The 14,992-nt window shown below is 31.0% G+C and overlaps 1 protein-coding gene across 1 annotated transcript in view; it reads right to left on the minus strand.

Moving 5' to 3' along the window:
* Positions 1-6,216: 6,216 nt before the first annotated feature.
* side-IV (sidestep IV transmembrane protein) overlaps positions 6,217-14,992 on the minus strand; it is a 440,483-nt gene continuing 431,707 nt past the window's right edge. Inside the window, exons 17-18 of the mRNA XM_075292078.1 lie at positions 13,026-13,303; positions 6,217-6,601 (exon numbers count right to left, since the gene is read on the minus strand). Coding sequence (XP_075148193.1) covers positions 6,359-6,601; positions 13,026-13,303 — 521 coding nt within the window. The 3' untranslated portion in view covers positions 6,217-6,358. The remainder of the gene's footprint in view (positions 6,602-13,025; positions 13,304-14,992) is intronic.

Here is a 14,992-nt window from a genome sequence, read left to right on the forward strand (position 1 = left end):
TATCCTGGATTTTTGTTTTTATAAATAAAATAGTTTTATGAGTCCACTTTGGAGGGGACACTGAATCGATTGGTACACGTAATGACTAGGCCCATGATATCTTAAATACATTCCGATCCGAGTGCGGATATAATATTTTATTAATGTTTCTCAAGACTAAAATACATTTCTTTATAGTTCACCAAAAAAAATCCAAATATATAAAAACTAATGTTAAAAATACGATTGTCGTTATTCAGCCTAATCAAAATAAATATTATTTGCCATACAATAATGGATAATTGTAATTATTTTTTTAAATATTAATATTTGAACAAACAAATCCATTTAAATTTACACACTCACATCCTGATGACAACGACTAGCAATGGGTAAAAAAGGCATTAAATATTTGCTAGCATTAATAAAGTCAGCAATTAACACAACATAATAAAAGTCAACAGATTACATGAGATTTAAATTAATATGTGATAGAATTTCGTTTTTTTTTTTGCTACCACGATTTGATAAATAATAACTTTTTTCTGTCATGCTCTTCCGATCTCTCCCTCTCGTATATATGTTACAAATGAGACTCCTGTAAGGTAGTTTTCGATGTATAATAGGGTTCCTGTTATTTTAGTAATCAAAGAAACAGATTAAATAAATAATTAAAAATAGAAATCATATCGTAGATATAAATTTTATAAAACACTTAATAAACAAATATACACTTAACAAAAAAAAAAACTAACAATATAATTGTGATACGAATTAGAATTATCCTTACGCTTCTTAACGCAGTTTGACATCAACTTATAGATAAATGGGTAAAAAATTTTTAGTTTGCTAAAAGACATTTATTTTATTATAAAAAATTTCATGTTATGGAAAACAGCGTATTTGGATAAGCATGACTCAAATTTAGTTTAATTTAGTCAATTTTAATTTAATATATTTAAGTTAAATTGAAATATATTAATTTAAATTTAATACAAATTAAATGAATATTATTTATTTTTAACTAAATGCTTTAAATTTAAATCTTAATTTTATTTCGTTTTCCATTTTTTGTGGGAAAATAGTTTTTAATTTAAATTTAAATTTTATTTGATTTCCCACAGACATATATGTATGTCAACTCATTGTTCCATAAATACGCATACATAAACCCATTCCTTGCCATTGTTTTTATAGATAATTTTTCTGGTTTATAATTATAACAATGAACACGTCCAAGGATTGTTATTTCACCAGATGTTCATACGGATTATTAAGTCTGCATATTAATTGGGTTAAGAGTCGCAAAAAAAGCATAAGAAATTATAAATGAAGCTAAATATGTTATGGATAATGATAAATGCATAATGATATGAATAACACCATACCATAGTAAGCAATGGTAAATTTTCTATGCATTAAAGTTTGTTCGCTTTGCTATGACAATAAATAAAAAGCTGTTACTCTTGCTTTATATGAAATAATAAAAAACATCAAACTTAATTTAAAACCATGATATAAATCATTTTCATATAAAAACTTTATAAAATTATATTAATAAATATTCCTCAATAGAAAATAAATTATTTTACTCTATCGCTTGTTCGTGTTCGCTCTTAATTGGACGTATGAAAAGAGAAATGGCTAACAATGTTACTGGTATTTGTCTAGTCCATGTTCCCACATTAAGACGCTTTTATCCCCAAAAATGCCAAATTTAAATTAAAATTCCTCACAAAAGTTCCCAATAAATGTTTATGAAAAAATAATAATAAAGAAATGGGCTCTCTTTAATAATTAAAAAATTAAAAAAAAAAAATATATATAAAATTTTTCATCGTATCAGCTTGAAAGCTGCACTAAGATCAAAAATTTCGAAACGCAACACCAGGGGACCGCTTATCGTCTTTAAAACCCTCGTGAAATGAAAATGGGAGTTTAGTCATCACGTACTTATGAACGAATATTTACTACTACTCAATTAATAAAATTGTGTGTGGTAGATCAATACAATGCTTAATTATCTCCATAATTTCTATTATTTATTTGAGATAGATTATCCATATCAGTGATGAAAACTTTCGAGAGGGAACATTTAGGGCCGAGTCCCCACGACAAGATTTTACAAAAATATATTAGACAAGTTGAGTAATACTATAAATAAAAATTATATCCGTTTCTAGTCCACCCTCAAAGAACCAGATTGCGTCTTCTCCTAGATTGGCTTTGTGCACATGTGTTGCAAATGAGATGAAATGTACGTGGGTACTCACTCTTTCGCATTCTATGGCTCTCATAGAGTACACAAGTAAATTCAAGTCTTTTTCAAATGTTTAGTTTTACTAGAAATTTTTGCACGTACTACAGTTAGTTTCGATTTCCATGAAACCTAGAATACTAGCTCTTAAATTCACTAAATTTCATAAAAATAAAATATTTGAATATTTGAATTTTTGTATTTATTTTTTCTTTTTTTTTTCACAAAGAAAATGAAAAATAAATTTAAAAATTCTTTTTCTTCACATTTGAGTCGTTTGGAATTAATATGTGATAGACTTAATAATGACTTTCTTTAATTCTCTTCCGATCTCTCACCATCACGTATTGGTTACAAATACAAAGACCCCGGCAACCAGCGTTGCCACAATGAATTTTTATTTTGGACCAACATTTTTGCAAAATTGGACCAAAATTCGTATCAGCGGAATATTTTTCCAAATTACATTAATATAATTTAAAAGTTAAAATTTGTCAAATTTTTATTTCATTTATTTCTATAGGAAATTTTGTAAAATTTTTATTTCTATAAGAAAAAAAAATTTATTTCTATAGAAAATTTTGTTAAAATTCTATTTCTATAGAAAATTTAACTAAACTTTTATTTCTATAGAAAATTTTGTCAAAAGTTTATTTCTAAAGAAAATTTGTCAAAATTTTATTTCTATAGAAAATGTTGTCAAAATTTTATTTCTATAGAAAATTTTGTCAAAATTTTATTTCTATAGAAAATGTTGTCAAAATTTTATTTCTATAGAAAATTTTGTCCAAATTTTATTCCTATAGAAAAGTTTTTTTCAAAATTTATTTCTTTAGAAAATTATCGCAAAATTTTATTTCTATATAAAGTTTTATCAAAATTTCATTTTTGTAGAAAAATTAGTCAGAATTTTATTTCTATAGAAAATTATGTCAAAATTTTATTTCTGTAGAAAATTTTGTCCAAATTTTATTTCTATAGAAAATTATGTCCAAATTTTATTTCTATAGAAAATTTTGTCCAAATTTTATTCTTATAGAAAATTTAGTTAAAATGTTATTCCTATAGAAAATTTTGTTAAAATTTTATTTCTATAGACGATTTTGTCAAACTTTTATTTCTATAGGAAATTTTCTCAAAAATTTATTTCTATAGAACATTTTTGTAAAATTTTATTTATATAGAAATTTTTTTCAAACTTTTATTTCTATAGAAAATTTTCTCAAAATTTTATTTCTATAGAAAGTTATGGCAAAATTTTATTTCTATATAAAATTTTGTCAAAATTTCATTTTTGTAGAAAAATTAGTCAAAATTTTATTTCTACACAAAATTTTGTCCAAATTTTATTTCTATAGAAAATTATGTCAAAATTTTATTTCTATAGAAAATTTTGTCGAAATTTTAGTTCTATAGAAAAATTTTTCAAAATTTTATTTCTATAGAAAATTTTGTCCAAATTTTATTCCAATAGAAAATTATGTTCAAATTTTATTCTTATAGAAAATTTTGTTCAAATTTTATTTCTATAGACGATTTTGTCAAAATTTCATTTCTATAGAAAATTTTTGTAAAATTTTATTTCTATAGAAATTTTTGTAAAAATTTTATTTATATAGAAAATTTTGTCAAACTTTTATTTCTATAGAAAATTTTCTCAAAATTTTATTTCTATAGAAAACTTCTATAGAAAACCCAAATTTTATTTCTATAGAAAGTTATGGCAAAATTTTATTTCTATATACAATTTTGTCAAAATTTCATTTTTGTAGAAAAATTAGTCAAAATTTTATTTCTACACAAAATTTTTTCCAAATTTTATTTCTATAGAAAATTTTCATTTCATTTCTTTAGGAAATTGTGTCAAATTTCCATTTCTATAGAAAATTTAGCCAACATTTTATTTCTATAAAAAACAAATTGTTAAAATTTTATTTCTATAGAAATTTTTGTCAAGATTTTATTTCTACAAAAAATTTTGTCAAAATTTTATAAATTTTGAAAAATTACAGATTTGACAAAAATTGACCAAAATCGGACCAAGTTGAAAACTTAATAATTTTTTGGACCAATTTTGGTCCGACCGGACCAAACTGGGAACCCTGCCTGCAACTTAGTGGCGAACTTATTTGCGTCTCTCGCTTTTTTATCTCTGTTACTCTTAATCGGACATACGAGGGAGGAAATGGCTAAAATCTTCTTATGGTTATTCAGATGTGTGGACGAATGTTAAGCAAATGACAAGTTGGTTTGTGCACTCTCACTATTGCACTACGATGGCTCTCAAAAAACTTGTAGAATTCAAACATTTTGCAAATGTTTGTTTTTACTGGGCATTTTCTAGGTTAAAAAGTGTCGATTTCGACAAGGCCTCAAATAATAGATCTTAAATTCATTAATTTTAAATGGGCTCGGGGAAAAAAGGATGTTCTATAATAGTGCCAGACAAAATTGTAACAAAGTGTATTCTGCAAACAAATGAGAAAAAGTTTCTGGGTGTACTTTCACTATTGTATTTTATGGCTCTCAGAGTTAAACAATGAATTCATTTTTTTTTTTTTTGATTCCGATCAGACCTCTAATAATACTTTTTGAAGGTATTAATGTATTGGCTCAGGAAAAACCATGCTTTGTATAATATTGATAGACAAACTAGCAGGCCAACAAATAAAGGGTGATTCTTTTGAGGTTAGGATTTTCATGCATTAGTATTTGACAGATCACGTGGGATTTCAGACATGGTGTCAAAGAGAAAGATGCTCAGTATGCTTTGACATTTCATCATGAATAGACGAACGATCTGCCACAACGTCGAATTTTCAGTGAATGGGCCCTAGAAAAGTTGGCAGAAAATCCGCTTTTTTATCGACAAATTTTGTTCAGCGATGAGGCTCATTTCTGGTTGAATGGCTACGTAAATAAGCAAAATTGCCGCATTTGGAGTGAAGAGCAACCAGAAGCCGTTCAAGAACTGCCCATGCATCCCGAAAAATGCACTGTTTGGTGTGGTTTGTACGCTGGTGGAATCATTGGACCGTATTTTTTCAAAGATGCTGTTGGACGCAACGTTACGGTGAATGGCGATCGCTATCGTTCGATGCTAACAAACTTTTTGTTGCCAAAAATGGAAGAACTGAACTTGGTTGACATGTGGTCTCAACAAGATGGCGCTACATGCCACACAGCTCGCGATTCTATGGCCATTTTGAGGGAAAACTTCGGAGAACAATTCATCTCAAAAAATGGACCGGTAAGTTGGCCACCAAGATCATGCGATTTGACGCCTTTAGACTATTTTTTCAAATAAAGAACCGATGAGATTTTGCAAATTTTATGCGTTTTTTTTTTAAAAAAAAGTTATCAAGCTCTTAACAAATCACCCTTTATAAAAAAAAATAAAATAAAAGATTAGAATTTTTTCTAATCTTTTCCTTCATGGAATTCACAAAAAAAAACTGAAAGTCAAAATTAAAAATTCTTATTCTTCACTTTTGTTTTTTTCCTTAAGTTGTCTAATAAAAGTCTTTTGGAATTTGTTAATTTAAATCTAATTGATATTGTTTTGGGTTCCCTGACCCAGGTTAAAAACTCATTCCCTCTATTATATATTAATATATTTTCATTTGCACACATCTTCAATGTGAAGCTTCATCAATTTTGGGGCTAATATTTGTATCCTTTTCTTAATGATTTTCTATAGATATACGTATTTAATTTTAGTTTTTTTTTTCGCTTTTTTTGAAAACACATATGGCTTAATAGTATTTTAGTAGTAGCAACAAATGATTTTTAAATTTTCATTTATACAAAAAAATACACAAATATTATAATACATAAAAATTTTTACATTCGATTTACAGCTGTACAATAAACATCAAAAATATAATATAATAGTGTTAAACAATTTTATGGCATTTTTTGGTAGTAATCTTAAAATTTCCTTCAGTTGGTTGTAAGTTTGTTTTTATTTTTTAAAAATATTTGTTTTTAGTTTTCGTATTTATTGGTTAGACGGCAGTCAGGCAGGAAGGTTGGCAGGCACCTTCTTCTTTACACACATACAATTACATATTATACATAGATTTACATATACATTGGTTTATATATGCATCGATAAGTCTTTTATATACAACTTTCCTGGATGCGATTTGATGTTGTTACCACTTCCGGTCGAAATCTATATTCACTGATGGATGATGTTACCGATGGGTTATTGGGACTAAGCAGACTTACTTCCATTGGCTGTGTGGTGGGATGATAGGATGATAATGATGATGATGTTGTAGTTGTACTACTAAAGGGTAAACCCACACCCAGTGGAGGACTGCATGTAGTGATGCCTTTTTTATTTAAAGTGGCATAACTCTGAAATAGAAGAGAGAAAAAAACACAGAGAAAGAACGAATGAATGAATGCATAGAGTAAGATGATGTTAAGAAAGCAAATAGGCAAAAGACTTTTTGTTGTAGTACTGAAGTATCGGTATACAGATTATGAATAGGATAATGGTGTTGAGTGTTATTGAGCCAAGTTGAGTTCATAATGGCTTTGACCAAACAATGACATAGGAGGCGAAGCATAGAGTAAAGAGCCTTTTTTATGGATTATTTTATAGGTAAGCGAAAAAAAGAAGAATGTCCATAGAAAAACCAATATTATATTGAGATATTCAAGAAGAGTGAACGAGTGTTAGCAGTTGAGTGGGAAAAATACCTAAAATAACCCTAAAAAGGAAAGAATCAAGCTTCGAGGTTTCGACTAAGATTTAGCCTACACCACCCTATATCACTCATTGAAAAAGTTTTGTGTATTTGATACCGGTGAGCTTCTTTCTTATCACTGATTGCTGCCCGATTCCAACAAAGTTTTTCATACATAACCCAAATTTCGAAATTGGAACATGATATAAATTATACCATCCCAGCAAAAAAAAATTGGAAGTTGTTCCACAAACATTTCTTTTAAAGCCCATCCCAGAATCCCCCATCGAGTTTTTTCAACTTCCGATGCAGTCCTTTTGGACAAGTGCACAAACATTTCTTCTAAAGCGCATCTTGGGATCCCCCAATGATTTTTTTCTACTTCCGATGCAGTCCTTGTGGACAAGTATTAGAAAGAACGCAATCAGGCTATTTTAAGTGCAAATTTTGTATAATTACATTTTACAAAAAAATAGAAAACTAATAAAAAACTAAAAAAAAAATAGAAATTAATAAAAAAAGCTAAAAAAATAATAAAAAAAAAAATTAATTTCATCCCCGCTGGGATTTGAACCTGTGCCGTTTGACTTTTTCGCTTCCAATGAAGTTATTTTGAGAATGTTTTGCAAATTACGAGAATTTTTAATTTTTTGTTGATTTTTAATGGAAAAAATATATTCATATGAAAATATATGCCGGAAATAAAAAATAAAAACGATGCATGACATAAAAAAATTAATTTTTTAGAAAAATATTTGATAAAAAAATTGCCGCTGGTGAGATTTGAACCTGCGTTTCTTATTTTTTCGTTCATACTAATAAAGAACATCTCGAGAAGCAATTAGAATGTTATTCCTTGGTGTCGTATTACGATCATATCACAAACATTTGAATTGACCTTTCGACGCTTTATGTTCAGTGGCGTTTGTGGCTGAGTGTGCTAAGGCGTTCTGTTATGGTGCCAAGAAACCCAGGTTCAACCCCTGGTCGGAGCGAAAAAGTTTTTCAAATTGTAAAAATCAGATAGTAGGAAAATAATTGTGTAATAAAACATATTGATGAAAAAAAAAGTGAAATTGGTTAAAATTTTTTTTTCGCTTTTTAAATTTCTTCATGCAAATTAACTTCCAGGGCACAACTTCTAAAGCAATGAAAAGGATCCAAAAAGGGAGTACTTCCGTCCTATGACAAGCCCATGTAAAATTCATTGGAGATGATCCAAGTTTGCACTACTTCCGGATCACAGATTGGGGATCCAAACTACTTTTTTGGAAGCTCTTTTTTTGCTGGGATGTTTTAAGTAAAAACCTTCTACAATCTTCTAAAAAGAGTTGAAATCAAGAAAGAATTTTTTGCTTTGAAGTATTTATTTTAAATTGGATTTTTAAATTGAAATTTGTATGTGCATAAAGAGCTATGTTAATGTATGGCAAAATGGGAATGAAAATTCTATAAATGACATCTGTGTCCCCAGCATAAAAAAATTTAACTTGTTCCATAAAAATTTCTTTTAAAGCGCATCTCGGAATCCCCCATCAATTTTTTTCCACTTCCGATGCTGTCATTTTGCACAAGTCCATAAACATTTCTTTTAAAGCGCATCCCGGGATCCCCTATCCTGTTTTTCAACTTCCGACGCAGTACCTTTGGACAAGTCTTAGAAAGTACGTATTTAGGCCGTTTTAAGTGAAAATTTAAGTTTTCCACAATTAAATTTCACAAAAAAAAAAATAGAAAATCAATAAAAAAGTAAAAACAAAGATAAAAAATAAAAAAATCATCGCCGCTGGGATTTGAACCTGTGCCGTTTGACTTTTTCACTTCCAAGGAAGTTCTTTTGAGAAGGTTTTGCAAATTTCGATAATTTTGAATTTTTTGTTGATTTTTAATGGAAAAACTAAATTTATTTTAAATTTTTGCCAAAAAGGACAAAATAAAAGCAATGTATAAATAAAATTGTTTAGAAAAATATTTTATAAAAAAAATTGCCGTTAGTGAGATTTGAGCCATCGTTCTTTATTTCTCCATTCATAATAATAAAGAACATCTCAGGAAGTAGCTAGAATCATGCCGTTATGTCATATTAAGTTTGTATTACAAATATTTGAATATACGTTTTGATGAATCGTATTCAATGGCGTTTGTGGCTGAGTGTGCTAAGGCGTTCTGTTATGGTGCAAACAAACCCCGGGTGAAGCGAAAAAGGTTTTCAATTGAAATTAGAAAAAAATTTTGTTGTTAAGTTTTTTAAATGTCTTCACTTCCAAGACACAACTTCCAAAGTAATGCAAAGGATCCAAAAAATTGAGTACTTCCGTCCAATGACAAGCCCATGTAAAATTCATTGGAGATGATCTAAGTTTGCACTACTTCCGTATAACAAATTGGGGATCCAAACTACCTTTTTGAAAGCTCTTTTTTGCTGGGATCCTGATTTAAAATTTAAAATTTGCAGAGCCTAGATTTAAAGATATACAGTAGAGGTGTACACATGACATGAAATTGTCGCGACTCACGGAAATTTTCGCGACTCTCGCGTGCGTTGTGAGACACGCTGATGGCAATGGCGTGAGTGTGCGTGAGCGTGATTAACCAACCAAATGTCGTGCGTGATCGTGGGTCAAGGAAACAATATCTTCGTGAGTGTGCGTGAGTAAGGAATTTATGAAAAACACGCCCACGAAAATAATACCCCTTATAACATAAAATGCTTACGAGTTGAATTCAATTATAATTTTAGTGACATCGTAAGTATTAAGAGTTTTACAACGCTCTCGATTTTAATCATATTCATGTTTTGAGTTAAGTTCTATATTTAAATTACTCATAAAATTATTCGTGAGTCACGATGTTTCCCGTAAGTCACGATATTTTTCGTGAGCCATGACATTTAAAAGATTTTCGTGCGTGAGTACAAATTTGCTTTTCGTGAGTATGCGTGAGCGTGAGTTCTACCAAAAAATATCGTGCATGAGTGAGTGAGTGTGCGTGAGTCAAATATTACTCTCGTGTACGCCTCTAATAGATAGCTAACTAATGTTTTAGAACCAGCATCCTTGACTCGGAATTCATACCAAAATCGTTAAGCTAAGGTCACGGGAGCCACCGTGGTGCAATGGTTAGCATGTCCGCCTTGCAAACACAAGGTCGTGGGTTCGATTCCTGCTACGACCGAACACCAAAAAGTTTTTCAGCGGTGGATTATCCCACATCAGTAATGCTGGTGACATTTCTGAGGGTTTCAAAGCTTCTCTAAGTGGTTTCACTGGAATGTGGAACGCCGTTCGAACTCGGCTATAAAAAGGAGATCCCTTGTCATTGAGCTTAACATGGAATAGGGCAGCACTCGGTGATAAGGGAAAAGTTCACCGCTGTGTTATCACAATGGACTGAATAATCTAAGTGAGCCTGATACATCGGGCTGCCACATAACCTAACCTAACCTAAGGTCAATGTCTTTGGACCCAAATATGTTAAATGTGGGTTTTGAGGGTACTCTTAGCTTAAATTCCAAACAATGCATTCACCATTGTTATTTTCTACACAAATATGTTTTTATAAATTTCTATTCGATTTTAAATCAAATGGCTCATATAATTTTTTTTTTCAAAAATGTATCATTGGAATTCTATATGGATTGAGGGCATTTTAATCAAAAACAACATTGTTTTATTTTTTTTTTTATTTTTTCTATTTTCCTTTCACTCTCAACACAATAGGGAAATGTTATTGTGTATATAGTACACACATAAATATAGGTGTAGATGAGTGTGAGTCTAAGCATATTGGTGTTTTGTTTTACTGTAGGTATTGTCCTGGTTATTTTGCCTTTCGTTTTCAGCTAAAGAGCTAGGACTCAAAACTCATAACGAAAGTGTATTTTCAATTCCCCATGGCTATTATGCGTCACATGAAATATGGCCATGAGTTTTATTTCACTACGATTTGTAGGACACTGGTGTGTTAGTGTAAATTATGGGGTTTAGTTAGTTGTATATTAATAGACCTTCAAATACATACAGACTTAAAAAAAGAAAAAAACTAAATATTAAAGCAATGAATGTTTTATATGCAGCATATGTATGTATTTGTAATTTATTTAAATTCATATGAATATTTTATGAAGTATTTTTTAAACTAATCGTATTTGAATAACAGGCTGAATCTGAGACAACAAAATCACGAATAGTTTTTAGATGGATTTGATCTATTTATTTAAAGGTAATCTTTTATTTTTCTAGAAAAAGGTATGTTCAACAAATATACAGTGGGGAGCGAAACCGAGTGTATTTTTACCACTTGTGAGTATGCTTTATGTGCTTAATAAAAATCGTCTTTAGGGTCCAATTGCTACAAAATTTATTTAATTTACTGAGAAACTAAACTGTACATACAGATAAATTATACACCCAGGCTGCATCCAGTTTTGCACTTTATGCCTAATATACATTAAAATCAAATGTCATAATATTCAGCCCAGTGACTTTATTTCTAATTACGGTTATAATTCATCTTGACATACTTTCACTAAGTTTTTTATTATACCCTCCACCAGAAAATGAAGCCGCCGAGTCGCGCCGCCGATTTCAGTCGCAGCCGGCCAGTCGACGCCGCCGCCGAATATGTCGACTCATCTCGACTCAAATTTAGCCGCCAAGTAATCAAAAATATCGATTTAAATCAGAAAAAATTTTATTAAATTGTCGTATTTTTTCCAAAATTTTCAACACAACCAATCATATTTAATCTGCTATAATAATTTAGCAAAAATTTAGCTCAGAAAATTTGAACGAAAAGTAAATTTGTTCGTAAAATAGGTTGTACAACTAATCTCATTACCATTCGATTAACTTCAAATTGATTTTATAATGGATAATTGTCCGCCGCCGAGTGAACAAATTTATATCGGCTTAGCAGTCAAGCCGCTGCCGCCGGAGGCAAAAATTTAGTGTCCGCCGCCGCCGACAAAAATGGGTCGGCTTCATTCTCTGTCTCCACCATAGGATGAGGGGTACATTAACATTGTCATTCCGTTTGTAACACATCGAAATATTGCTCTAAGACCCTATAAAGTATATATTCTGGGTCGTGGTGAAATTCTGATTAAGTCACGTCCGTCCGTATGTTGAAATCACGCTAACTTCTGAACGAAATAAGCTATCGTCATGAAACGTGACACAAGTAGTTGTTATTGATGTAGGTCGGATGGTATTGCAAATGGGCCATATCGGACCACTTTTACGTATAGCCCCCATATAAACCGACCTCCAGATTTGGCTTGCAGAGCCTCTTGGAGGAGCAAAATTTATCTTATTCGGTTGAAATTTGGTATGTGGTAGACGTTTCGTAATTTCGTAAAATGTTCTTCGTTAAATTTACGAAAATGAATGAATATTTAGTTGTTTTAATGAAGAATTCACGAAGAATAGTTAATGAAGAATGTTTCGTAAAATTAAGTCTTTCGGTTCGTGAAACTTCCCTCTCCATGTTTAACGGTTTGCTTAACGTGGTGTTTTTGGAGACTTTGTCGTTACCAGGTCATTACCAGTAATATTTTGAGGTCATTACCAGTAAGGTTCTTTTGCATCGGATGGAAAGAGGCTTATTTTTGTTTCTTCTGACCATATAACTTATTTCCAGTCATCAACGGTCCAACCTTTGTGGGACTAACTCGACATTTTCTATTTAATAAAGAAGGAAAAAAGTGAAAATATACACTAGGTTTCCCTCCCAACTGTATATAATTATTAAGGACTTATACCAATATTTCTGGACTTCCTTATGGTATGGAGTATATATGGGGCTGCTCCCTATTCATAAGTCATAAAATCATATCAAGCTAAAATTCATATATAACTTCCCTCCATGGGCACCCATAAATATTTTCATTTTGTCCTTTCTTGTTTGTTTGCTTGCTGTTTTTTTTATTTTTTTTTTTTTGTTGTTGTCTTTTTTAAGGCTAACTTTCTCTTCTACTACTTGGGATAGATGCAAGGAAGCGAAGCCTCTGCACAATTTGTCAATTTTACTGTTTGTCGTCATAGTTCATTAATATTTGATTACACTGGCATTTACGAAGGTTTACTTACAATTTGTTTGCTTGGCCTAAATGTGTAATGCAGCACCTCATTGCCAATGCCAAGGCTGCCATTATTACTTTTTAATGAACCCAAACTGGAAACGCCATCTACGCTACTTAGCGCCGATCCATTCGTTATGCCAATAACGCTCCCACTGCCCAATGTGGCACTGCCACCACCGCTGCCATCGGTGCCACCATCTGGTGTGCAATAATCACGTTGCAATAGACGCGCAGACGGACTACGGAATATTGGTGAAGCCATCATAGACTTTAGTGGACGTTTTTCTGTAACGACAAAGAAAGAAAAAGAATCACATGAAACAACAGCAATATTAATTAACAACTTGTTATGGGTAGTTGGCAAACACATTAAAGTGCCTTACATACATACAAACAATGAAACTTTATAATTGTGGAAAAGGAGTACGGCGTTAATTGAAAAATATTAAAAAGAGGTTAAACTTCAATATGTATCTAATAAATATTGATCTGATGGGAGAAAAAATTGAAAAAAAAAATGATGGAAAGAATTTTTTTTAGCGTTCCAAGCTACTTTAGTATTAATGTACGTATAGACAAATACTAATACGTTTTATGAAATCTTTTGGGAGTAATGTACAATGAAAGAAATACGGTCGAATGTTCGACCAGGTCGAATTTTATGTACCCTTCACTATGGATTGTGTACAATGTTCTACTAAAGACTGTCATCCACAATGAGTTACATTGGTTGTAGTAACATTTGATAAGGTATATTTATAATTTTTACAATTGTTTTCTAAAGTTAATCCATATAGGTGAAATTTTGTCCTCCATGAGGCTCTGTTGGTAAAATCTGTGGATCGATTTATATGGGGGCTATATATAATTGAGGACCGATATGGACCAATTTTTGCATGGTTGTTAGTGGGCATTTACTTTCATCACGTACGAAATTTCAACCGGATTGGATGAATGATGCTTTTTCAATAGGCTCCGTAAGTCAAATCCGGGGGTTCGTCTATAAGGGTGCTATACCTAACCTACATATAAAACAACTGCTTGTACAGAAGTTAGCTTGATTTCAACAGACGGACAGATGGTCATAGCTTGGTCAACTAAGAATTTAACCACGACCCAGAGTATATATACCTTATTCCGAATACTATCTATGTTGAGGGGATAACAAAAACGTATGATGATCTAAAAAACTCAGGATAATCGCCTTATAAAATTTGTTCCTTACTAGCTTGGTTAATAAATTCCAGATAGAAATGTTTGAAATGAGATATGTATCCCAATTTGGATTTTATAGATTCTAAATACAAAGTTTGCTTTTTCAAAATTTCTTTATTTTAAAGAAGAGACGTCTTTGGCTCGGAATGAAGAATGTAGGGATAAATATCGTACGACATATAGGGTGGACGATAGGTAATGTAACAAAGTAAAGCGCTATATATTCCCTACGGGAAATGAGTGCAAATTGCCACTAATGGACCCATTACAGGACTGGTACTAGTGCTCCAGTTTATCAACATTTTTAATTGTCATATAATTTATTGATTTTTTATATTCACTTGATATTGAAATCTTTTTGAATCTACACTTTTACTTCAATACAACTATCAGAATTATTTATTGTTCAACATATTCCTTTCTGGTGCGATATGGATGGAAACAGGGTTCTAAAAGTTTGTACCAGACTGTTTCATGAGTCAGTTGTCTATGGGGTAGTCCTTCTAAGTTGTTCGAGGACGTGTCCTGAGTCCAAGTCGCGTCCAAAAGTGTAAATTTTCCCAACCAATGTCAAACCCATGCTAAAGTGACCGGTCCATTCCATACGCTTGGACCAGAACTGTGACTGGTCCATACACACCAGGGACTAACCCCGTACCGGTCCTGGGGTTGATCCATTTCCCGTAGGTTTGTTATATTTTTAATATTTTGTTATATTTTTAATATTTTGTTATATTTTATATTTTTTTTATATTTTTA

This window comes from Haematobia irritans, chromosome 1 (assembly GCF_050003625.1).
Source record: "Haematobia irritans isolate KBUSLIRL chromosome 1, ASM5000362v1, whole genome shotgun sequence".
NCBI lineage: Eukaryota > Metazoa > Arthropoda > Insecta > Diptera > Muscidae > Haematobia > Haematobia irritans.